At 48.7% G+C, this 26,922-nt stretch overlaps 1 protein-coding gene across 1 annotated transcript in view; it reads left to right on the forward strand.

Moving 5' to 3' along the window:
- Positions 1-26,922, forward strand: part of AGBL1 (AGBL carboxypeptidase 1) — a 535,540-nt gene that overhangs the window by 225,660 nt on the left and 282,958 nt on the right. Inside the window, exon 9 of the mRNA XM_039858445.1 lies at positions 14,832-14,869. Coding sequence (XP_039714379.1) covers positions 14,832-14,869 — 38 coding nt within the window. The remainder of the gene's footprint in view (positions 1-14,831; positions 14,870-26,922) is intronic.

Below are 26,922 nucleotides of genomic sequence, written 5' to 3' on the forward strand. Positions count from 1 at the left end.
TATATACACATACATACATATTCTACGCACATATTTTTTGGATATTTTTATTTTTTTAACGTTGACGTCGTACGTGCTGTTATGGAAGTTATTGTCATTCAACAAAATATAGAGCCCGGCCTCATTCTTCGTAGGGGTCGCATAGACATATCATGCAGATGTCTCTCAATTCCTTCCTCCATCTTGGTATGAAGGGACTCCTAGGCTTACCTAACATGGGACATCTCCTGGGATTTGTGCTCAGCACAGCACCCTTTTGGACCTGCTGATCTAGAACTGCAGGTTCTCTGTCTCTCTGTTGTCTTAAAAGAAGACTTAACTTCTTGAGGCCATCAGGACATTGGACTTTGGCAGAATGGAGTTGGCTAATGGTACCCAAAGGACGTGGCGACACAGGCACTAACGAATGGCCTCGTGCTGGACAGTCTTCACATGGCCCCTCTGCATCAGAAATGCTAACTTCCCTTTCTTCAGGGGATGAGGCACTTTGTTCTTTCATGCATGACATTGTGCGTTATGGAAATTGTGACATTACTCAACAGCTGTCTTATTCCATCTTGGATGAACTCTCCTTCAAGCTATGCAGCTCGAAGAGAATAAATCTGACTAATGAATTTACAGTCAGGGTTTTGGCAACATAAAAGATTCTGGCCTCCCTAGAAAAGTTTTAAAAATTTGTCTAATGTTGACAAGGAAAATTATTTCTCATAATTTGTGTCATTTGAGTCTCATTTATCAACAAACACTCTGTCAATGTAGGAAACCCACCCTCAGAAAGTGGTTTAATCTTTAAACCCATTTAATCCTATCAGCAGGGTTGTTAAAATAAGCAGGGGTGATTCTAACATGCCTGGGAGTTTACACAACTCCCCCCTTAGCCAAGATGATGCTGTGTTTATCATACACAAAAGATGACCTTCCCTTGGGGTTTAGGTCTGTTTCCAGCAGAAAGATTACTCTGTAAATCCAGTTCCCACACGAACGCCGCTAATCCTTATGCATATGTCTCAGCTTGTTGACTCAGTTGCTTGAAGGTCCAGATGCGGTGTTTCGAAAGGCTTGTCAAACAATTTAATTTTTCATGTCTTCATTTTTAAAGCCTCATTTTGGCCCTCATTTTTAAAGCCTCCATTTGTTTTAGGTGACAACACATATAAGTAGAGGAAAAGAAAAAAAAAAACCAGAGTCATTAAAGTAATGGATCAGAGACTTACATTTTTTAATGAACTTTCTCTCTTGATTTTAAAACATCATTATAAAAATATCTTCCCCAGTCTTTAGCACCTCGTTTTATGTCATCTAAGGTATCTTTCTAGACAGGGGTGATTTACAAATTCCCCGTATTTCAGACCCTGGAGGTTGAGATATTATCTATGCTTCGTTGTTTAAGGGTGTTTTTGTATAGCACTTTTTAGTTCCATCATTTTGTTTTTCGAGAGTAACAGCCAGCAATTTCGTCATTAGTGCCCATCACGTGTTGCCTCAAAGAATCATGAATCCTTAAAGAAAAAAAAAAGTCTTATTCAAATTCCCATTCAAACACTTTTATATTAAAAGTACATGGCATATAATAGTGGTATGATTGAGTATAATTATACCACTACAACTAATCACAAATATATTAAAGTATATATTCAATTATATATAGCATGTATGAATAGTTATACCTGATACCAATGCATATCTATTATTACCATCACACTCTACTTGGTTAACATAATTTTAATGATTTATAGGCATAGTCCAGTATACAGGTGTCCTAGAACTACTGTAGACTTGTCTGTGGGTCAGCAAAGACCGAGTAAGATAGTGGGGAATTCTACGGAGGGTATTATGGCATTTTTCAAATCACCTCCTTTCTCCATCCCTGCATCCCTAAGTAGAGGCAGGATTTCTGAGGCTCTCATTTCCAGGAAGGCTGCCTTGGGTAGGGTGTTGGTGAAAGGTGTCATTTGACTCTTATCATTGTTAGCGGTCTTTTAATCTGAATGTAACTCACAAGCACATACAGTCTCCTTCAGCTGTGTCTGAGATGTTTGGCCTCAGAGTAGGAGGTGCCTTACACGGCAGCTAGAGTTTGTCTCTACCCCGATGGTACACGTTGGGTACCACCAAAGAAACCTCATGGCTGGAGGGAGGAGAGGGAAGAGCAATGGAGAGGCATCAGAAAGCGTCAGAGAACCTCAGAATTCCTGTCTGCGGATGCAGAATGTGTCTCAGGATAAGACAGGTTGTAAGAAGGTTGTAGGATAAGACTTCTGGTGGATGAGGGGTCTGGGGCAACGGCCAAGGTCTCAGTAGAGAACCTGAGAAAAAGCAGGTGGACTGTGCTGGTAGCTCTGGCAGCTCCACGACAAGCTGACTGACCTATGGGAATCATTGTCCTGAGCCTCAGTTCTCAGCGGACCCAAACAGCCTGCCCGGCACCAGACTCCATTGTCCCCTCAGAGCCTGCCCTCCACCATTGCAGCTCACTCTGGCATTCTTAAAACAAACGGAAGAAGCTCTTTGCGACACTTTACGTGGTTTCTCTAGAGGCGGTGTGGGGTTAAGAGTGAGGTATGTTTACGTTTAGCAGAAGACTGTTGCGACCTATTCACTTATTAATTTACCCATCGAGCGTGTGTTTAAAAATTACTATAGAGCAGTGCTATGAAAAGGGCTCAGGCTTCAAAGATAGTAATGTAGTTTCTGTCCTTAGAGCTTCTAGCCTAACACGGAGTTAAAGATATAAATAGAAAATGTCTATGTTCCTGAGACTATAAGAAGTGGAAAATGGGATGGGAACTCAGAGGAACTCTACAGAGGCGGGAACTCTACAGAGGCGGGAACTCTACAGAGGCGGGAGCTCAGGTACCGAGGGGGCTGGAATTCTAGCTGAGTGTTGTCAGATGGGGAGGCGTTCGCTGGATGGAAAAAGACAAAGGGAGAGAAGGCTTTCTAGAGAATGGGGGGCCCTCCCGTTCGCACCTGTGGAGAAATGCGAGCCCGTGATGTGCTGGGGGGAATTTCAAGTAGCATTTGACGCCCCGCAATTCTCTGGGAGATTATCGGCCAATGTGAGATTTTATTGGTAATAAGTCCAGTCCTTTAAAAAAGAGGGACCGGCATTTTTTCTCAAGTCTCTCCTGTCATCTGAGTTTTAATGAAGAGCCTGATTTTTTGAAAGAGATCAACCCTCCACACATGCCGGGAATCATAAATCCTGCTCATCAAGAAATGAGCGCCAAGTCATCACGAGGCTTCGAAACAGACGAAAATGGATCATTGCCTCCGCTGTCCAGAACCTCAGACTCTGGTCTGGAAAGAGTCTCCCAGATCTCCTGCCTCTCCTTTTAGGTGAAAGCCTTTAATTTTAGTTAAGTGGAGGGGATGTTTATGAAATCTCTGCTCGGAGGTCCAGGCATCATGGAAGGATTGGAGCGTTCAGCCCGAGGGAAAAATCGCTTAGGATTCCTCCCTTCACTTCTGACTCAGAAAGGTTTCCAGCCGAGTCTGCTGAGCACCTGTGGCCCAGGTCTGTGTCCTGCAGGTGTGATTGGCAGACAGACAGCACCGGCGGCACCTGAGAAGGTGTTGGAAGAACGGCATGGAGGCCCCAGCCCAGACGCCCCCCGTTGGCAGCTCTCGGTGTCGCCCCAGGCCCTTCAGGGGTTCGCTCGCACCGGCCCGTTTCAGAGTTGCTGGCCTGGGCAGTCGGTGGTCCGCTTTCTGGTGTCCTGCCGGCTGAGAGAATGCTTTGTTGGCCTTAGCCACACTCTTTACCCTTCTTTCCTTAAAAAAAAAACAAAAAACAAAAAACAAAACCCAAAAAACCAAAAAAAAAACCTAAGCCTTTTTTCTTTTTTTTGAAAGAGTTGATGGCTCATCATCAAATTTAATGACAATTTTTTTTTTTTTTGGTAGTAAAGTCCACATAACATAAAATTCACCATGGATGGACCTCGAGATAATCATGCTAGGCGAAATAAGCCAGATAGAAAAAGTCGAAAACCACATGATATCACTTAGATGTGGGATATCAACCTAAAAGCAACAAACAAACAGGACAAACAGAGACTCATGGACATGGACAATAGACTAGTGATTTCTAGAGGGGACGGGGAGGTGGACGGGGTAAAGGGGGTCAAATATGTGGTGACGGACAGCAATCTAACTATGGGCAGTGAACACACAGTGCAAATATACACATGCCTCCCTGTTAAAATGTTCAGCTGAAACCTACCAGATTTTGTAAACCAATGCCACCATAGAAATATATATATATAATGATTAATTAATTGACATTCACCATTCTGGCCGTTTTACGTGTGCAGCCAGCGACATTCACCACATCTCCATGTTGTACAACTACTGTTGCCATCTGTTTCCACATCTTTTTCATTACTCTGGACAAAACTGTAACCATTAAGTGCTGACTCCCCATTCCCGTTCCCCGCCTCAGCGCGTCGGTCACTCTTCCTTCTAAGCGCCTGTGTCTCTCTGGATTTGCTTATGCTAGGCGCCTTGTGTAAGTGGGAAGGGTCATACGATATTTGTCTTTTTGTGAGTGACAACCTTTCGAAGGGCTGGCTCCTTCGTGCTGAGGGCTGTAAGCCTCAGTGCCAAGTGTGGGGTTCTGTTACTACCTCAGTGAAGCGGGCCGGAGAGCGATTAGGCTCTTTCTCTACCTTTCTCTTAAGGTAAAACAGAATCCGAATAATAGGCGTGTCTTTGTTCTCTAGCTGGAGCAAAATCAGCTACATTTTTATTCATTCACTGAGTCAATAATGAGGTGCCTGCTCTGTGCCATGCAGCGAGATAGAGCAGGGATCCCCAACCCCCAGGCCGTGGACCAGTACTGGTCCATGGCCCGTTAGGAACTGGGCCACAGAGCAGGAGGTGAGCGGCGAGCAAGTGAGTGAAACATCGTCTGTATCTGCAGCCGCTGCTCCCCAGCGCTAACATCACCACCTCAGCTCCACCTCAGATCATCAGGCATTAGACTCTCAAAGGTGCACTGGTCCCTGGTGCCATAAAAGTTGGGGACCGCTGAGACAGAGTATCACATCTTTCCTTTTATGCTTCCAGGTATTTCAAGAGTGAATGATATCGTACATGCATTTAACTTAGAAAAATTCAACTATGTGCGATACAGCAACTATTCTGCTACGGTCATATAGCAACCATTCTGTACGATTCTATTTTGCATATATATGAATAATGATATACTGCACTCAATATTATACCTTTAATATGCATATGGCAGTGTCGGGTTACAGTCACATTCGTGGGCACTGAGCTTTATGAATAATTTAGGGAAACGCAAGGGTGGTTTCCGCCTTGGGTGCTCACGCAAGAGTCACACTCCTTTTGGGAGGAGAAGCCTCTGTTTCTGAGAGCCTGCTGGAACCCCTTCTGCCCACACCCACCTCCCACAGCATTCGCCTCTTCCATCCTGGTCCTGGGGATTCTCAGACGCTTCCATCCGAGGGCCTGGTCCTGGCGCTGCTGCCCACGCACGTGGACGCACTCCAGAACCATTTCTCTTGTGCAGAGTTGCTGCTTACAGCAAGCCAAGAGAGAGGGGGTCGCCCCAGCCTTGATGGCAGTGCCGTGCTCCCGGTTCCCCAGCTCAGGGCATCGCCACCCTGGGCCACACTCCCTGCTGAGCGTTACTATCCAAGCCAGTCTGTGGTCTGGGTTTCAGTTCTCTCGGAAAAATGTCCCGTGATTGACGATGGCTCCCACAAGCCGTCTTTGACAGTATCTGGATAGAGTTGATGTGTGTGTGCGTGCGTGCGTGCGTGTGTGCTGCCTTTTCCCAGAGAAAAATAAATTCGTTCCATGCTGGGCATGGGATCTGGTTCAGCCTTGACACCGTATGTTAATGGATTTTCCTTTCTTTTGCTATGCAAGAGCCATCTCAGTTTCCATTTCTGTTTTCTCCTCTCTCGCTTGAAAATGGTGAATAGATTAGCAAGATCCATTTGTCATCCATTTTCCTTGGTAACCCAGCCGTGTGTGTGTGTGTGTGTGTGTGTGTGTGTGTGTGTGTACACGCACATACACGTTTATCCGTCCTGCCATTCCCTCTCGAGTCAGGTGGCAGGCTGGAACGGTACCAGATGGCGTTCTGGGTGCCCGGGCTCCCTCGGCAGTGTGTTCTACCCCTTGTAAAGTTCCTCCTGCTTTACCCACCTGCTATTTAGACAACTCCCTTTTAATTTTATTTTTCCACCTTCTGTTTCTGCTGATATAACCCCCATCTCACCCCGCCACCTCATGGCCAGCTCTAGAGAGACTCTAGGGTTAAATTCTAGGGCTATTTCCTTGCTTCTTCCCAGAAGCTCCCTGAAGAAGCTTACTGGCCCCTGGGCTCCACATGCTGCTGGGTCGGTAGGTGGCTAAGTGTCCAGACCTTGGGGTCAGACAGACACAAGGCCAAGTTCCACCTCTGCTGCTTTCTAATGTTGCATCAGGTGGGTTAATTTACCTTGATGAGTCTCTTCATCACTAAAAAGGGGGTTGTCATAAGAAAGAACTGAGCTAATGCTACTTCCAGTAGCAAGCTGTCAAGAAATCTTCTTAGCTCTAAATTCAAAACATATCTGTGTTCTTCTTGAGAAGATCACTCTAGTTGTGCCCTGAAGAACAGTTTAAAGAGGACCCAGGGTGGACATAGTTCCACTGGTTCTGGGGTTATAGCAGTAGTGATGTGATACCTGACATTTGGGTGATTTCCATCTATTTAAGTCTTCTTTAATTTCTTTTTTTAACAACGTTTTCTAGTTGCAGTGTTAAAGCCTTGGGTTTCTTTTGTTAAATTTATGACCAGGATTTCTATTCTTTTTGCTGCCATTATAAGTGAAATTGCATTTCTACATTTTGTTTCTGAATTATTCATTGTTAGTATACAGAAACATAATTGGTTTTTGTCTATTCATCTTTAATCATGGCTACATTGCCCACCTAACTTGTTTATTAATTCTGATAGTTTCTTAGTGGACTCTTTAAGACTTCCTTTATATATGTAACCAAGCCACCTATAAATAGAGATAGCTTTATTTCCTCTTTTCCAATCTGCTTGCCATCCATCCATCCATCTATCCATCCGTCCATTCCCTCCTCCATGCTGTGGCTAGAACCTCCAGAACAGTCTTGGACAGACGTGTAGTGAATGAACATTCTCTACCTGTGATCATGTTCATTATCATAGAGAGAAAGTGTTCAGTCTTTCTCCATTAAGTATCCTGTTACCTGTGGATTTTAAGCGAATGTCTTTATCAGATTGAGGAAGTTTTATTTTTAGTGCGTTAAGTGTTTTTCTCATGAAAGTGTGATGTGTTTTATTTTATTTATTTATTTTTCTATTGAGATGATGCCGTGGTTCTTTATCCTATATCATTATTTTGGATAATTACGTGGGTTGATTTCCGGATGTTAAACCAACCCTGAATTCCTGGGGTAGCGCCCACTTGACGGTTGTATATCATCCTTCCTATGTGTTGCCGTGTTTGGTTTGATTCCCACAGCTTTCGACTGGTTTCTACTCTGGCCCGTCTTTTGTTTTTGACTCTTGCTACCCTAGAGTCCTTTTTCTTTGCTAAAAATAGAGTAGCCAGAGAAATGTTAAAACACATTAGGTTTATTGCTCGAAATTCTGTGGCGAATTCTTGGCGGCGAAAGCTTTTACCAGGCCCTGCCCCAAAGGCGCCCTCCCTGTGAGTCTCCACCTCTCCTCCCTCCCCACACCTCGCAGCCATCCCGGCTCCAGTGGCCCTGTGCAGCTCGCTGTCCTTTGAACGGATCTGGCCTATTGTCATCCCAGAGATTCTGCACACGCTTCCTTGTGATGCTCGCATGGCACCTCGCTTCCCTCCTTCATGTCTGTGTTCGGATGTGGCCTTCGGCGTGAGGCCTGCTCTAGCCAGCCTTCTGAAACTCGCAACCCGCGCCAGCACGTCTCATCCCCTTACCCTGCCCTCACTGTTTCTTTTTTCCCATAGTGTGTATCACACTTTAGAATATTAACATATTATTTGAAACTCCTTAATTGACCATTAACTACTTTTTTTTCCACCCTAACCCTTTCGAGTTCAAGAAGCTTTGCTTTATCAGTTTCTTCCAGCACATAGTAGGTGCTCGGCAAATAGTTGTCGAACAAATGAATGACATGTATAACACGTCCAGACCAGAGCCTGCTTTTTGGAAAAGCTTTGACAGGTATTCGATGACGTTCTGAATCTGCATACTATTACATAGTGGGGATAGAGGAATACGAAGCAACACGTTTCCTGTTTTCTGGAGTCTACGGACTGGAAGAGGAGGCAAACATTAATAAAACAATCATGCAACCGAGTGAATAATTACAGGCTGAATTGTGCAATGAGAAAAGTGGGGAGCAAAGGAGAACGCCCCAATAAAGGACACGGGGCCTAGACCGGGGTGGAGGAAGCCTCTCCCGCAAAAGTGGCATCTGAGTTGCATTGTGAAGGGCGAGGCGTGAGCTCTAGGTGAAGGAGGAAAAGAGAGCCTAGAGCATTTTAGGCTGTGGCATGAGCCAGGACCAAGGACGAGTGATGGGAAAATGTCCCCAGGCTTGGCCAAAAGCCAGAGGAGCAGAACTAGAGAGAGGGAGAGAGGGTGGTGGGAGGCGAGGCTGGAGGGGGTGGCAGCAGACAGGCAGGCTAGGGCCTCCTAATTATGCTTCAGATTTGTATTTTTATCCAAGAGCCAGGGTGGGTGTGGGGGCGGCAACGTGACGGTGCCCCAACCAGATGTCCTTGAGGAGATCATTCTAGTTGTAGCCTAAAGAACAATCTGGAAGGGATGTAGAATGGATCGGACAGATTTGTTCTGGGGTCGCCGCAGTAGTTAGGTGAGAGTTATTGAGCAATTTTAATTTATTCCACTTTTTGTGCTTAACTGTATTTCCTAATATATCTAAAATAATTATGTAGTTATTATGCAAGACATTGAAATGTGAATTTCAACCACGGACCAATAACTCTAGAAATTAACATTTCTCACTGAAGTACCAGTTCCCTCTCCCCTGTGCTTGGATTAGGGTGAAAACAGAGCTCGAAAGGAATGGGTAACTTAAGAGCGCTCTAGAAGTTAAAATGGGGGGGTGTTTGAGTGTGGGGGGAGGAGGTCCAGGTAAGGCAAGCAGGTGAGAAGGGTGCTTAGATTTCCGGGAAAGTGGGAAGGGGAAGACTTGGGAGGGTCACGTCTTGGCAAGGAGAATATTAGGATCCTGGTGTCTGAACACCGAAGATCGCAAGGAGCCTTGGGTGGCAGACAGACTCTAAGGTGGCCCCTCCGCGATCCCCACTTGCTGGCATTTGCGCCTTTGTGTCAGATGCTCCCCTCAAGTGTGAGTGAGAGGGGGGACTTCTCACCAATAGAATATGGCAGGTTACCAGGTGATTATGTTACGCATGATCTTGTCTTGTTTACATACTCACTCTAGAAACTCTCTTTGTGGGTGAAGGAAGCAATCATGCTGGGGAAGCCCCCACTGCAAAGGGCAGATGGCCTCTGGGAGCCGACAGACAGCAAGAAGCCAGGGTTCTAAGCCCTAGCACTGCGAGGCAGTGCATTCTACCAATAGCCCGTGTGAGGTGGGAAGCAGACCTTTCCCCAGCCCAGCCTTCAGACAAAGGCTTCACTCTGGCTGGCACTTCCACAGCAGCCTGGCAAGACCATAAGCTGTGAGGCTCCTGCTCCACAGAAACTGTGAGATAATAAATGCCTGTTTTTTTAATCCGCTAACTGCGTGGTAATTTACTACACAGAGGTAGATAACTGATATAAAAGACAATCACTGTATCTAGGCCATCTGAACTGCAGAGTATTTGACTTCCAAGAGAGAGCTTGGTCATTTTGTTTCTCCATGCACTGAGGGTAGGAACTCATTTTTTCCTCAGGGACCTCTCCTGACTGGCAAATGACAATCCTGTAACCTTAGCACCTGCAAACAGATCTACAGAGATGAGCCCTCACTTCCTCCCTTGGTACCAGTTCTACCAATGATGCCACTTCAGTTATTTATGTTCAGGGCCCGTGTTAGACATTTGATTTAGTTTAATTTTTACTTTATTGCAATCTTCACATTATCCCATCAGTTAGATCTTATAGATGAGGAAATTGTGAGATTTGGGGCGATTAGAACCCAAGTCCACACCGAAGTGGCAGCTCCAAGCTTCAAACCCAAGCTCTCTTAGTTGCCAGCTCAGCTGCTCAGCCCTGGCGTTCAAGGAGTCTGTGGCTTGCCATCAACTGAGTTCTCTATCTTCGTTGCCATGACTACCTCTGACCATCTAAATCCACTCAAGCTTCAGCTAAACTCTTCTGCTTAGAACCCCGAGTCAAGCACTGGTCTCCAGCTGGAGAAGTTGTTTGTTTCATCGGCTCAGTGACATGTTAATCCTGTGACCTCGTACCAGTCATCTAAGCACTTGAACTGTTCAGTCTTTCTTTGAGCAGTGAAGAAATTGCACGGAGATATGTTAGATTCCTTAGAACTAGGTTAAAAGTAAGCTTAAGAGCTCTAGATTGAGAGTTAAGCCAACGTGAACTTGTATCTCAGCGCTGCCTCTTGCTAGCGTAGTGGCTGGAACGTGGGTGGGCTGTTTATCTTTTATGCACTTCATTGTTGCCATGTGTAAGACGGGCATAATAATTTCACCCTCCAGTATTCCCGTAAAGATTAAATGTGATATGTGATCATATATAAAGGATACTTAGTACAGGGCCCGGCATTTACACAGGATCCCCAAATAGCCCTGATAAATGGTGATAATTATCAAAGGCTCCAGTGAAGGCTTTTAAACGTGATCTCTACTTGAATAAGTAAAATTGAACTGTTGCAGTTTTCTGGCCTGTTGCTAAATTCTTGACAGGAGAATATTGACACATTCGCCAACGATGGAAGCTTAGCCTTTCACCGAGGGCGACAGTGAGCGTGACCTGCGACCTCTAGAATCGTGACTGAGTTATTGCATCGCGTCGAGAAGTTGGGTAGGGTGGGGGCGCTTCCACTTGGCTTTCCAGTGTTGTCGTGGTTCTCCTTGAGCAGGGTGTTCTGCCCCAGCGCGTCACACGACCCATTCAGCGATGTGCACGCAGGGAAGCTGGCGGACGGGACATTCTGGCATTTCAGCTTTCAGTGCCACTCAGACATCCCCCTGGGGTGCTCACACAACGTGGGATGATGGTCTGGCTTCACACTTTATAAAGAAGGCAGCACCCTCTCTCTTCTATACACTCCGTGCTGCTACATGTCCACGTCCAGCAGGGGGCACTCTTGCACCCCAAAGGCAGTCTCGTGGGGACCCCAGTTCCCACGTTCAATGAAGTGGGCTTGGCTCCTGGGAGTGAAAGTAACTCAGCATTTTCTAACTTGTTGAGATTTTAGCTGCTTAAATTTCGCTTTTTGTAGGGTCAGCTGTGGGCTGGCGACGCCGTTCCCTCAGTCCCGAGGGGATTTGTGTTCTTAGTGTTATACGGGGGGTGGGGTCGGGGAGAAGCTGAGGGCAGTGCTCAGCCAGGGGACCCAGACTCCCGAGATTCACCCACCAGACAGACCCAAAACAAAGGGCCTCTGGGCGGCGTCCACACGCGTGGCCCAGTGCCCGGATCCCGGTGACACGTGGAAGATCAAATGCTTTCCGTGTTACCGAATTCGCTCATTCGTCCATTAGTTGTTTCCAGATGTTCGTTCTCGTTCGGATCTTACGTGGATGCTCCACGCGAGACAACATCCTTACAAGCTTTTCCTTTTTCTTTTAAGGAAAACATTTACATCGCCTTCCCAGGAGGCACACATAGGTGCCTAGGGGCCCGAAAATAAACCTCAGATCACGGCTAACCTTTGCTACACGAGACGGCTCCGACGTGTTCTGTTCCACTCCAGTTTATTCCGTGTCATTAGCACAGCTGGTCGGTACCTATCACATTCATTCTGCACTTGCTGCTGGGTCACAGCCTGCAGTCTGAAAAACGCTGTGCCGAGGAAGTCTAGCGACTTTCCGTTTCCAGACTGAACCCTCTCGCCTCACACGGCTCTCGTCCCACGTCCCCGACTACGTGTTCCCTGGGTCCCTTGGGGCTTTCCTTCCCTCCAGCGCCGATGCTTTCCCAGGCCAGCCCTCCCTCTGCTCTTGATAGAATCTCCTCCCAGATATCACCTGTCCCCAGGACTCCGACTATCATTGCCAGCGTCGTGATCTGTAAGTGTCTATCCCCAACCCCGGACGCTCTCTAGAACCCCGTGTCTATACTTCCCGTAGCATCCCTGCTACTTCCGAGTAGTTCCGCGCAGCTTTATCCTCATCGTCTTGAGCTCAGCGTGTCTCAAAACAAAGTCATTATCTCCTCTAAACGTCCGTTTCCCTCCTTCGTCCGTTAGTGGCTTTCTTGTTCTCCCGTGAACCCTGGCTGAAAATTTCAGACCATCACTCACTCCCTCGTTCTCCTTAGCTAGCCGGTCACCCAGTCTTGTTAATTCTTTGCTCACCCCCATGATCTCACGTTACCATCCTGGCCCACATACTCCCTCGATCAAAACAGTCGAATGGCTTCTCATTACCTGCGGAATTGGATCTGAACTCTTTAGAATTGTGTGGGCTGTGGCCTCACACCTCATGTCCATCATTGCTCTAAATGTACCCTATGTTGCATGACAGGTTGACACCCCCATTAGGAGCCTGAAGGAAATAAATCTTGTCTGATCACTCAAGTATTAGCCTCCCCTCTTTGACTAATATGACACTTACCATGTGTTTCCTGCCAGGTAATGTCACTGCCTGGATTTATTTTTATTGGTCATGCTATCACACCCTAAGGTATTTTGACATCTAGGAGTCACCTCGAATCTTCCTCCCACCATCAAAGAGCGACCAAGCCACATCGACGACGCTGTCCCCTAAACCACGGAGTCTCACACATTAACGAGCATGTGAATGATCTGTTAGAAGAACGGTTCTGATGCCCCAGGCAAGGGATGGGGCCGGAGAGCCGGCCTTTCTCTGTGGTTCCCAGGAAATGCAAAGCGCTCTTGGGAGACCCCAGCGGCGGTGGGACTCACCCTTCCCTCCCGCCGTCCCTCTCCCTTCTTCCTCCTTGCCACCCTTTTGGTTGGAGCCCTCGTCACCTCAGATCCTCCTAATGGGTCTGCCTGTTGCCCATCCCTGTCCCTCATAAAACACTTGTCTAAGGGATAACTATGGTCGACTCGCCAGAATAAACGTGCCACGCAAACCAGAAATGCGGTCGCCCTTCCCGCCCTGGCCTGCGGCTGAGGACGGGGCGCGGCGCTCCGCTTGGATCAGCCCCGCTCTCCCCTTGCATGATTCTGCGGTTTCCTTTTTTCTCTGGCCAACTTACTTTTTCCACTCTGCTTTTCCCTAAACTACTGATGTTCATTTCGCCCAAGCCAGGCCCTGCGCGCTGTGGCTCTCAGCTTTTCCGCACGGGCTTGGACCCCCAGCAGCACCTTCTGTGTGTTCCTTTCCAAGTCCACGGCCACCCAGCCGTGTGGGGTTACAGAGTGGGGCTGACGATGCCGGAAGATGCTTGGAGGAAAACACGGCTGGGAGGGATAAGGAAGTAGCTTGTCCATGACAGCTGGCCTCGCCTTCTCTGTGACTGTCCGCGGTTGTGCTGGTCTCCCTGAGTTGGGGGTCATCCGGCTGTAGGTTGGCGCCGGCGCCTGTGAGTTACAGGCTGCTGCTCCCGCAGGACCCCTTGTAGGTTATGATATCTCCAATGCTGTGTTTCTGTTTCATTTTATTCTGATCATTGTTGTTATTTTTTATTGCTAGCGCTATTGCTCAATAATCGATAATATATTCCAAAGAGAATTGCCTCTCTCATCAACCTGGCAGGGCAGGGCCAGTGTGAGAGAGATTCTGGACAGCAACGGTGCGGGGAGCAGAGATGAGAAGTGAGGTTCCTGGATTTGGGGGTCCCAGCTCTGCTCACGTGTCTATGTCATCTTGGAAGAGGGATCTCACTTCTTTGTCCTGTTCCCCAAGTTCTCATAGGCTAGATCACTGGGGACGGATCACTGATTGACAGGCCTCAAGGATAAGTTACTAGGGCCATGCAGAATACTTCTTAAAAAAAAAACTCCAAAACTCTCCCTCCCAGAATCACACCATGGTGTCTTCAATGCCTTCAAGTTTCCTTCTGCCCATTGGGTGGGTCCTTGAGTGACCTTCTCAGGCTCAAGAAACAGACGGAAAGGTCAGTAGGTCATGGGACAAAGACATTTTTATTCTGTGAGCCTGTTGTAGTCGCAAAGACTGTGCAAGTCTTCCATGGTGGAAAACAGAGCAGAACCAATTTCCACCCTGAGGAACCAGCCTCGCGCTCCAAGCCGTGAATGTTTTCCAGCGTGTCGCCAAGGGCGGGGGTGTTTCAAGAAGTTTGCACTCCGCCCCACCGCCCAGGTCCCCCAGTTCCCATCCCCCTCCCTCCCCATCCTCCAGTCGCCAGGGCTTCCAGAGATAAATCACGAGCTCACAGAAGCAGAAGGAGCTCAGGGTCTGGAAGCTGGCGGAAGGTGGGGGCGGATGGGGGCAGGAGGAGCGGACGGAGATTTTCAGCAGCGGAGGGGGACCCCTGAGACCCATCTGCAAGATGGACACTTCACTCGGGGCGATTTTTACACATAGGCCTCTTTAACGGCCAGCAGGAGGATCAATAGATGCCGGCCGCTACCTGGTTAATTAATAATGGGGCCGTTAGGTGGCAGCCGCGGGCACGCGGGCTGTGGGATCCATGGGCTGACAAAGGGACCCCTGGACGTTGACTTTTCACTGCTCTCTCTCTTTCCCCTTCAGGGTGGCCGCTGAAGTTCTGGCAGCACTGCTGAAATCCAGTAAGCACCTCTTTGTGAAAAGCGGTTCTTTCTCTCCTCTCTGTGTTCAGTGAAAGATGCTCGTCTGTGGTCCCAGGCTCGTTTCCAGCCCGGAGGGCAGTAGAGCTGTGCGGGGACCTTCGGGATGAGCTGGAGAATGGGGCGGGGCTGCAAAGAGAGAGTTGCCCTCTGTCCCCGTGGGCGTGCCTCTGCATAATGCCCTCGATTCTAAAGGGAATGTGATGGCCGCTGCAGACCGAGGAGACTCTGGCTCCTCCTGGGACCCGTAAGGTCCCGGTGGGCGTGTCCCGTAGGGGAACGGGGATGGCCGGGGCGAGAAACACGACTCTTGCGCGTGGTTCCCAACTCTGCGACTCTATCCTCTTGTTGGGAACGGTTTGGATGCTGTAGATGCTGAGAACAAATTTATATTAAAAAGTTGTCTCTTTTCGCAGTTACTTGAGTAATTGCAAAGGAATAGCTCTGGGGTCTGAATAATTTGAGGGTTTTTTTCTTGCCTGGCAGCCCCAGTCTAATTACGTTGGGAGTCAATTTCATGTGTGCAGAGTAATAGAAGGCGCCATGCACTTGGGAGTGAAGAAGTCTTAGCTTAATGCTTTTGTTTTTTTCCTTCCTCCTTACCTCTTCATCTGTTTTAATTGGGCAGCTTGGAAACCAGCTGCTTCAATCGTGATATTTATTTATCTATAGGGAGCCCGAGGCCGGCGGGTAAGAGGTGAACTTTAATAAAACTTATAAATAAATAAATAAAAGTAAAAAACACCTCCACCCCGGAACCATACATCTCCGTCACCTCTGGGCACAGGGAAAGACCCGTATCACACAGCGCTTCTCTTTGTGGGCCGAAGGGAAAATATAACGAAGCTGGAGTTCCTTTGGTTTATTGGAACTTGATACAATACACAAGTCTTTCCATAGTTTTCCGACCTGCGGGGAGAGCACAGGTGCTTAGAGCAGGTTGGGGGAGTACAGGGTAAAGAATTAAGCCCTTGAGACAAGAGGGGATGGAACAGTGTTACCTGAAGGTTAGACAGACAGACAGAACTTGAGACCTCGAGACCAGACTGGCCTCAGGTGTCGTGGCTGGGTTCTCGTCCTTTACCTGCTCACTCTCGCTCCCGGTTGTGACTCCAGGTGTTTGATGCAGCCAGGTAAGGGGAGTTCTTGGACTGCAGGAAGTAAAAGGTGCGGCATGCCATGCCGCCTTTCTAAGAACTCATTCACAGAACCAACGATCTCCGCCTTTGCAGTTCTAATCTCTGTTTAACCCTACTAAAAGGCACCAGAGGGGTGCTGTCCCCCACACCTGAAGCAGGTTCTGCTGTGCCTGTGGAGGGACGTATGGGATCATCGGCTAATTCTGCTGAGCTGTCCACACAGGCCTTTGTCCGCGTCTTAGGTTCTTGATAGCACGAGAGAGTCGGATGGGGGGTTCTCTGATGTTCCTTCTACCACTAAACAAACACTCAGCCTTCATGTGTATCGGGGTTTCTCAGCCTCGACACCGTTGCATTTTGGACTGGGTTGTTCTTAGCTGCTGAGGTCTGCGCTGTGCCTCAGGATGCTCAGCAGCGACCCTGGCCTTGACTCACCAAACGCCTGTCGTAATGAACAAAACAGTCTCCAGCCACTGCCGAATGTCCCCCGGGAGGTCAAAATTGCCACCTGCTGAGAATACACTGATGTGGATGTGACCATATACATGAGCTGATGCCCATTCAAGGTTTCAAATGACCCCTCCCCAAATTACCTCCGTTGCTAGTTCATGGAAACAAACGCCCTTCTTGCATAGTCGGTCCTGAGTTCCCCAGCACGTGTGCTGCTGGCAGAAAGTCGTCGCGGGCATGTGAAAGTGACTGGACAGGGCTGCAGGCTCCGGGGAGCTAGGGGCCTTCGGGCAAGACGAGCAAATAGGTTTCACATGGGCGCTGACTTCCGCATGTGAGTCGACCTCATGTTTGAGCTCAGCGGGACCGAGGGCTGTGTTTCAACAGCAAAGTCTGCCATGGATTCGGGGAGGCAGCGTGAGAGCACCCCAGGCAATTCCCACCTCCCTTCTACCAGCTGGACCGAGGCATGGCAAGGCCCGGAGGGCTGGGCGTGGGTGGTACCAGTCCGCCTGCTCTGGGGCTGTTGCGGGGGAGACCAGTGCCATCGAGTTCTCTAGTCGCTTCCTGTTGGTGTCTGAACTTCAGAACCTCACCATCCGGCACTGATCCTCTGGGAAGGTTTCTGTGACCCTTTCGCTTCTCAAGGCCCCGTCCTTTCAGCCAGTGACTCTGTGGGCCTTGATACTTGCTCGTCAGCGTCGAAGTTGGCCATGGGAGCAGATCTCTGTGATCGCATCACCGAAGAAGGCACTTCCCCAGTCACAGTACAAAGAAGGACGTACCTATGGCTTTGGGGACAGTCAGTGCTTCTGTGACTGGGTTTAGGAATATGAGGTCAGTGGGGTCCTACCGAGCAGTGGTAGCCGGAGGCAGTCCCCACCAGTCACGGGATAAGCAGCACTGAGGGAACGAGGGAGCCCACCCACAGTAATAACAAGAAGGAAGGGAAGGGGCACCCGGTTAATTTCGGGGCGATTTTGTTCTTTGTCCTCAGCGCTCTCTGCTGTGTGAGAAGCCGGCATGCGACGGGATGGATGGCAGCTGGGAGTGTGAACCAAAACGCACCTCGCCCCTCTCCCTTCCTGAGCAGTAGCGGGCGAGAGAAGCCGGAAGGTCCCCGGCCTCTTTTCCGATCGCCTCAGCGATTAGAAATCACCGCTCATTCAGGGGTCCTTTGGCTGTGCCCGTGGGTTCGCGGGGCCTCATCCAAACCCTAGACCTTTCATTATATCACCTCCCCCGTCTCCGCTCACACACGCACAAGTCTTATTTCAACTTCCCCGTGTTGGAAGTTTTGCCCTTTTCCGCTTTATCTTAGGCAAAAATGTTAGCTTTTAGCTACCAAGACTTAAAGCTCCGGTGAAAGATCAAGGCTTCTTGCGTCGTAAGCCATTCTTCTCCCTGGTAAAGCGAAACAGCGCATTGTCCCTTGTCCCTGAGCCTCTTCCTCTCTCCCTCCCTCCCGTGTGCTTTTCTCTCGTGCGTATTTACCTCTGTCTGTACCTCTCTTTTTCATCCTTCTTCCCCTCAGCTGCTTCTCCTCATATCATTGCCCCACCCCCACCTCTGCCTCTTTCTTTCTGTTCCCTCCCCAGGCCCCCCTTCCTTGAGCATTAAGTATAAACCCCGTTTTGAAGTGGCACTCGCATAAGCATGCGGCGTGAGATTACGCCTAATTGCATGGGCTCCCATGATAAATCTTCAAATAATGCCTTGGTATTAACCTGTCCAGATTTAAAGGTCACATTCTGGCAACAAGGAACCACCTGGAACCACCTGGTTCAGGCCCTAAATCTGATTAAGAGGATGATGGGTTTATTTCAGACGAGTCTCCGGGTTTAAGAAGGGAGCATTTAGAGGCGTTCGCAGAAGTGGAGGCAAGGGGAGGGCGTGAGGAAGAGGGGGGTAAGTTGGTAAAGGAAGGCGCAGAGAGGCGGGAGAGCTAATGGGAAGCTTGGCAAGAAGACGAGACGTCTTAGCGATCTTCGCTAATGCTCTGTCTGGCAGGCTCACGGGGACGGCTGTCCGCCTGTTGCTACAGGAAGGAGAGGAAGGGGGAGCCTTCTCGTGCCTAGAGCCTGGTCATGGGCCGTCACCCTCATGCTCTGCTGTGGCCTGGCGATCAGCGACGAGAGGACCCGACGGCCGCATGGCTGCCCGACTCCAAAGCGTCAGAGAAGGGGCCGTTTTTGACATGCTCCCTCTGAGACGTGGACGAATTCTAGGCGTTGTGAGAGGTTCTCAGAACGGCAGTAGCAGTGAGTCAGTGCTGCCCCGGGGACCTGTGTGTCCACGCTGTGTCCCCACGGGGCCTCGGATCTGTCTTCCTGGCTTCTGGGGCTCTCATCTACCTCAGCAAGCACAGGACCCCGGGGTTCTGCCCACACAGTGTGCTTGCCCTTTCGGTTTCCAGTTGAGGGCTGTGGCATCACATTCCTGGGGCTGGGAAGACTTTTGACCTGGTTTAGTGCAGTGATGTTCAAACTTCTTTTATTAAAAAACAGATAGCTCGTCGATGCTCCTCCAAGGTGGCCTCTGAGACATTCACAAGGGTATAGGGCTCACGAGACCCTAGAAAACTATCGACCGTTTTTTAGTTGAAATACATTTGTGATAGAACATTGTGCAGATTCCACACCTGTATCAAATCTGAGGCAATGATGGATTGTGGTATGATTGTCGTCGCAGTGATAATCAGCACCTCGGTCACAGCACGCAGGTACCCTTTCTTCTGCGTGGTTGGGAAAATTAAGTTCTAGTCTCTTAGCAAGTATGATGATTGTGATACAATATTGTTGTCTGTCTCCCAGAAAACTCTGGATCTTATCCACCTCCTCCTCATTTTCGCATGGGGGGAAAGGAGGACCCACCCAGATCTGTTCAGTTAACACAGGCTCCTTCATTAGGTCTTAGCACAAATATCTCTGCCAAGGGTTTTCTTTGAACCCCGCACCTCTGCTTCCTGTTGGGTTCCCTGTCAACCCTTTTCATGGAACCCTATGCTTATGCTTCTAAGAACTAATCATGCTGGAATCGGCGATTCCTGTATCTTTGCATAAGTGGGTGCGTATGCACTTTTGTGTATGTACATACGTATTTTTCCTACTGGGTGCAACTCTCCGTGGCTGGGGTCTCCGCCACCGCCCCCACCCCCCTCATCGGGCCGTGCCCAGAGGCACTGCAGACCCATTCATGTTGAGTAAAGAAAGGTTCCAGTTTCTTGACTTTCCAGGTTCCTTTCAAAACACCTCAGTGCAGAGGCAGGCCCAATTCCTGTTCCCAGAAAGAATCAAATTATGGTGTGATTAAAGACCCGATGACTCTCCTTCCCACACGAGCTCTGGAGAAGCATGCCCTCTATTTCTGTGACGAGCCAAAAATCTGCTTCAAATGATATCGGTAGGGTTTTGCCTTTGTCACAAGGGGGATGGGGCACTGTGATGGACTTTGTATAAATGCAGAATAGCAAACTACATCCATCACACTGCGGGGGCGAAATAACAAAGCAATATCTATCTACTGTTTATCGAGGCCTTAGTATGTCAACCACCGTGTGTGCATTCAGCCCATCGATCAAGGAGGTGTTATAATCTCCATTTTACAGGTGTAGGGACTGAGGTTTGGGAAGCTTAAGTAATGTACACAGCTCGTGCGCTGCAGAGTTTACCTGTCAGTCTAGAGAAGATGAGACCAAAAGCTGAAAGGAAGCTAAATAAATACTTTCTAAGTGTTAGAAGGATTTTGGGGGGCAGGGACATCTGTCATTAGTTAAGCATCTGAATGGAGCCCAGCGGGAAGTGCCCCACTCATCAGGTGGCTGTCTGCTGTGAGGCTCAGCATCAGACGAAGCCCATAAATGATGGGGTGAAAGAGAGGAGGGAACAGGGATGGAGAGAACCGCAGACCTCACCGTGTCGTGCCACGTTCAATTTGGCACATCACTGTTTTAATTTTTTTTTTTTCTTGGCTCAAAGTTCAGACCTCTCTGCCAGATATTTTTGTCTTTTGAGTAAGTACATAAAATATTTTTAAAGGTTGAAGCTAAAAGAAGAGTATCAACGCCCCTTGTTCCCTTCCCCCTCCTGCTTTTGCCAGACAAACCCCAAGCCCAGGGCCTGGCCAGAGGGCAGCACATGTAGTTCCCCTACCTGCCATGTGGTGGTGCTGTTCTTTTAGTTATCTAGGCCATACTCGTCCAATATTTATTTTCGATGAGTAATTTGTTTATCAGGAGGTTATTTTAATCTAATTTTGGCCATATTTGCTGTTCCACACTATCTGTGCTTCCCAGCGTTAGCAGCTTGCATGTCTTGAAGGAAATTAGCTGAAGATGGTCTCGGAGGCATTGGCTCAGCCGTTATTTAAGGGAGCTGGGAGGAGGCGGGGTGAGTGGAGCCGGGTATTGAAAAAGCCTCTGGCGTTTGCTCCATTCCTGATGATGGCGGCGTGATTGACCAGGACTTCCAGGGGGCAGCGGGGACCTTCCCCGGCAACTTCTGTGAGGGCCGCCTCTGGAAAACAGTGGTGAACCGTACAGTTACCTTTCCCCATCCCTCACACTCTCCTAATAACCCGCGCCTTCCTCACCTTCATCATCAAGGTCAAAGCACTTCAGGGAAACAGCCGTTTGCCTTTCCACAGCCCGCCCCCACCTGTCGTCCCATCTGATAATATGTCGCAGGACCCGTGAGCCCTGGAGGAAGTGGGTGGGAGGTGGGGGGTCGGGAGAGAATGGCTCTTCGTTAGAGCACTTTGAGTGCACGCCGGGTGTTGCTGCTCATCACCTGCACCTGCCAGGCACGTGACGGTCCCGTGTTACGTACAAGGAAGGAGAAATTAGGGGGCACCGATGTCTTTCCCAAAGCCCCACAGGTGGCGAGTGGACGGCTGAAATTTGAACTCAGTCACGACTGTTTCTGAAGCAGAAAACCTTCACGTTTCAACCCTGATTCCCATCTTCCGTATGGAGCCAGGGAATCCGCACTCCGCTAGTGGACCGCGTGACTTCGAATTAGTTCTTTGTCGTTGCACACGACTTCAGTTTGGTTTACCAAAGATGAGAGAACTACGCAGATGAGTAGTTTGAGAAATCTTTAAGAGAAGAAACTTAAAAAAAAAAAAAGAAAAGTCTTAGGATGAGACGACATATCTAAAGCCGATAAAATGGGAGCAGAAGGAGGAAGGAGACTCCAGTGAACGACAGCCTGCCTTTCCCTCGCCAGCTCCGGGGACTAAGATGCCTAGTTAAACAGACGAGGAGGGCCAGCCTCCAGGGGCTGGTAGGATGGGCAAGAGAGTGAATGAGTCACTTTCTCGAGATGGCCAGGGCGTTCAGACACCCACACGGGGTCTAACAGAGCTGAGGACGGTGGTGTTGAGTTTTTCCTGCTTGACACAAAACCTGGTCACGTAAAACAATGTAGTAATAAGATGGCCAGCAACCCTGCTTCTCACACCCAGGCAGGATGCTGTCTTCCGACCTGGTGATCCTCTTTCCTGGTACTAGTTTACCTCGTGCTGTCTGTAGGCTTTCCCTCTGCCCTGGCTGTTGCCAGCAGGTTTGGGCCATATCGTTGCCTTGGCAGCAGCGTGAATGGCTTCAGGGAGGCTCAGGGCAGTTTATGAAGTTGGGAGGTGTTTGCCGAAACCTCAAACCTCTCACTCTCCGGAAAGATTAGACACGGAAATCAGTGTTCACACAGCGGTCACGATTCTGGCTTTCATGAGATTGGATTCAAATCGCGGCCACACTGGGCATAGTCCTTAAATACTACGCTTTAGTTTCCTCATCATTAAAGACGAGGGAAAATGATATTCCAAGGATAATTAATAGGATTCGAACAAGGTGATATCCGTGTAATGGGGTCTGAGTGCTAGCTCTTAGTAAACCTCCGCAAAGATCAACTCTCTGTTATGCTCACCATCACCTGGAAAGTCCCGGAGTTGGTCATGTAAAGGCATATGTCCCCTCGCAATGCATTTTCATCAACGCCCCCCGAGTGTCGACTGATACATAGTTGTGTTCAGGGACTGTCTTCCTTCTAGAAGATTTTTCCATACCAGGAGTAAGTAAACGAAAGGATGTCGCCAGTTCGGAATGTCAAGGTGACTCGCGTGCACTTTGTTTCCGTCCTGGGGTGTCAGGGGTTAAGATCCAGGATCGCCGAGCTCTAGGACTTGTGTCATCCTGGCATAATGGATGACTGGCTGTGGATCGACAGAGATAAAGTATCACGGAGATTTAAAGAGATAGAAAGATAAGCATCGCCTGGCTGGGAATGTGCCAGCAGCTTGCTCCTCACACTCAGGATCGACTGTGCAATTGTTTGTCTATGTCAAGATGTAAGCTGAGCATTCCAATAATAGCAGCTTACGAAGCACCTTTTCATACATTATCTCATCTAATCTCCTCTGTACCCCTGCAAGACAGGTAAACATCGAACTATTTATTCTATAGCAGCGGTTCTCAGCACGAGCTATTATTGTGCCACCACGAGAACATTTCGCAAGGTCTGGAGACAGTTTTGGTCAGTACATCTGTGGGGGTGGGAGTGGTCCTGTCGTCTGGTGGGACAGCCCCCTCCACCCCAAGAAATCATATCCAGCCCCAAATTTCAACAGTGCAAGGCTGCGACCCTGTTCTATAGCAAAAATGATGAGGCTCAAAGAGGGCAGCTGACTTGCACAAGATTACATGACGCGTGCTCGGCGCACTGGGCCTGAAGCTCATCCCTCCCCTGCGGGACCGGAGAGTTTCCGATCTTCCACGTTTTTTTTCCTAACAAAGAAAGAAACAGTTTTAATTTTTAAATGAAATCCTTCGCAGAGCCATGGCTCGTAAACAGAGGACAGTGAAGCGGCTCTGGCTGCAGTGGGGATTAGAGACCCCACTCAGCCTCTTCCTGATGCCCCTCCCCACCCAGTCCCGGGGCACACAGCATGCCCCCCATTCAGTGAGACCCAGAGAGCACCAGACCCCTCTTGGTGCCCTCAGACCTTCCAGATTTCCTGGAGTCATTACACATTTTAAGCAGGGGTCAGCAGCATCTGGGTGTGTTGGGTGATGGAGGGGTGCAGGAGGCATAGGGGCCAAGTAGCGGGCTATTGCTGGCACCGTCCACCTTGTAGGAGAGAGGGCCATAAAGGTCACAGGCGAGGGGAGTTAGAACGAGGAGGCCCAAGGCTCACGGTCCCGTGATTTTATGGTAATGTGCTATCGGACGACGTGGGTTACAGGCCAGGAGCAGAGGCAAAGGCCGTTTGCACACTCACAGTCTGGAGGCATAATGCAGCATGGGTCAGTTTGCATCTGTTTTCCTGAAGCCTGTGTTACTTGTCTGTCCTCTGGCCGGAAGCAGGCAATGCCACCAACAGGATAGGTGCCTTACATGTCCCTTGACAGAGAAAGGCAGGCAGGGAAGGGCTCTGTTTTTCCTGATGCAGGTCCTGGCTTCTCTGTGTGAGTTGACGATGGAAAAGGCAAAGTGGAAGCAGCTGGTTGGTTTTCTGCAGGGATCCGGGAGCGACAGTGGCTTGGCCTTGGGGCTTAGCAAGTGTGTTTTTCCTTACCAAGAATCTGGATAGAGAGTAAAACGCCTGGGAAAATTGGGGTCCAGGTAAAGATGACCATTTCTAAAGGCTTTCCTGCAGAGATGCCAAAATCCTAACAGAGAGCAGAATGAGGGCATCTCAGCCTGATGTGTCCCCTGCTTCTGCATGGCACACTAGGATATGTGCCAGAGTGGAGGGGGTCACAATTGCCTTCCCCTCCCGCCATCTGCTGCCCTCCCCTCCGCTTCTGTACCTGGCTTCAGCTCCCAGACTTCTTGTCATCTGCACTCACCAGGACTGGGCTTTTCCACTGGTTGTACTCTTGAGATGTCTAGAATTTTCCATCCCTAGATCTCTGCATCCCCATTCGTTCCTATTGTTCAGGTCTCAGCTCCAATGCCCTTTCCTCGAAGGGTCTTCCCTGACCACCCGATCTAAAGTAAGCACCCCACGTGGTCACTGCAGTGCTTGCCACTGTGAGAAATCAACAGTTTTTTTGTTTTTTGTTTTTTTTCTTTTCTTTTTGTTCATGCCTATTTGGATCTGCCTCTCCCGGCTTCCCCGTGGGAAGGCAAGCTGCTTACCAGCAGAGACTTTGCCTCCTTTCCTGCTGTGTCTCCTCTGATAGCACCTGGCAGATACTAGCGCATAGGTAGTTGCTAAATAGGTGTTTGTCGAATACATGAAGGGTGGTGCCTTTGGTTTTCTATGGACAAGCAGGGTTTTAGTGGATAATTGACTGTGTACTTACCCACAGCAGGATGTGACTTTCGGGACAAAAGGTCTCTGCTTATTTGCACGTACAGAGCAAATCTCTTATGTGATCACCTCTTGCTGGAAACGACCTCATTTTACAGAATTTTCTAACGAACAAGATTGAAAAATTCATCACGTTTCTTCAAATCTAAGATGTCATTGAGTATGAGATGCAGCATTTCTTGAGTGAAAAAAAAATCCTGCCGGTTATAATGGAAAAACCATTGTTGGTAAAGAAGTGCCTTAATTTCGAAAATGCTAAGATCTGGAAAAATAGAGAGTTGATAAGGTACAAGACGAAACTGAGTCATCATGTGGGATACAGAATCCTGCATCGGCGGAGGCTGGCATCTGGAGTGTGTCACCTTAGTGACACGCAGCCTAATGCCCTTCCTTCGACATGGCACGCTCTTAGAACTGGAGGAACAGCTGGGGTGTGCAGAGGAAGGGCAGGTGTGGATTCTGAGGTTTTCCTAACCGTGGAGACATCTCTGTGGTTTGAGAATGTATCTGTGGAAAGGTATTAGGAGGAGTTGGTGACTAAAACAAAACAGAACAACAAAACGGACAAGTCTAGATCTGAAACAGTGTCACGGCAGATCGTCCCTCAGCCTTCTCAGCCACGATTTCTGTAGCTTAGGAAAAGCGTCTTTGATTTTACGAAGGCAGTCGACGGGAAAAGATTTGCTTGAAACCAAAATCTGCGTTACAGTCAAGTGTACTGAAATGCATCTATTCTTCAAAAAAAAAAAAAAAAAAAATCTGCAAGCTAATTTCACATCATTATTCTATATAAGCTAATAACAAACGAGCATAATTATCATTGCCAGTGAGGTTCCGATGAGCTGCATTTCAGTGCGTATATTGCTGCGGCTCCTCTGTGAGCAAGCCACTACTGCAGCTGCTCGAGTGACAGCTGAGTCACGCCTGTCTCCTCCACGGCTTTGCACTCACGTTTTGGGCCTGATTTCTGGGCTGGCCTCATGGAGTCACTGGCTGGGTTTCTGTAGGCTCCATGTAGCATCTCTAGTGACCTGAGAAACCATGAACTGAGCCTTCAAACCTTCCCAAGTTTCCTATTAACAATCGACTCTCACTACAGTTTAGAGGTCTGGGAGAGAACAGAGATGGCCGAGGGGGTTCGTTCGGGTGGAGGGGCCGAGACACGTTAAAAACGTCTGAAAGCCACGCCCCCTCAGCCTTCAGGTGTTCCACTGGCTTTGTTTCCGTTAGCCTCTCAGAAACCTTCTTCAAGCAGCTGATTCTCGTGGTAACTGTTCAAGGTCTTTCTATCGGTGCAAAAAAGTGTAAACCGCACTAGCCAGCGTCAGGAGTTGTGCGGACAACAGTATGGGATGTCAGCTTTGGAGGCAGAGGGGGAGTCCATTTGCCAGTTTATAAGCTTGGTGAATTTAAATAAGTTGCGTAACTTCTCTCAATCTCTGTGTCTTCACCTGGAAAAGGAGGAATGTGCGGTGCTGATCTCAGAGCATTTCCAGAAGGTACACGAGGCGATCGTGTCAAATGCTTGGTTCGCCGCTGAGCACGCAGGGAGCGTTCGATAAATAAATACTTGGCAGTCGTACCTGGTGTTATGATGGCAAGCAACGTAGGCTGCTTGGTGTTCGTATGATCTGATTTAGAAGTCTTGATACAAGTCTACTTTGTTCAGAAATATTTTCTAAATTGACTCCTTGTAAAGACCACTGGAACAATCTGGTGCAAAGAGTCACGAGGGTATGCTTCCTGAAGTCAGAGTCACCATCATCTTGAGTTTTAGCAAAGTGTCCCGGAGGGGAGTTCTAGGCTGGAATATCACAGCGTGTGAGAGCCATGCTTCAAAGTGAGTCTTTCAATGTGTGTGTGTGTGTGGGGGTGGTGTGCGGGGCGTCTTAATTGAGATCAGGCAATGTACGCGGTATACTTGGTCATCAGCTTTGGGAGACATGGTGAGGACGGGGCATGGAAGCAAACCTTGGAGAATAGACGAGGGTTCGATAAGCCCAGTTGATTGTTCTTCCATTCTGGGAAGGGGGTTGTTATTCTGAAAAGGACACGCTGAATTGTCAATAGTTCACGTGAATGAATTTTCCTGAAGTTTCTGAAACAAACGATGATGCTACTTCATCTTCCTGG

The sequence above is a fragment of the Pteropus medius genome, unplaced genomic scaffold, assembly GCF_902729225.1.
Source record: "Pteropus medius unplaced genomic scaffold, Ma_sr-lr_union100, whole genome shotgun sequence".
Lineage (NCBI taxonomy): Eukaryota > Metazoa > Chordata > Mammalia > Chiroptera > Pteropodidae > Pteropus > Pteropus medius.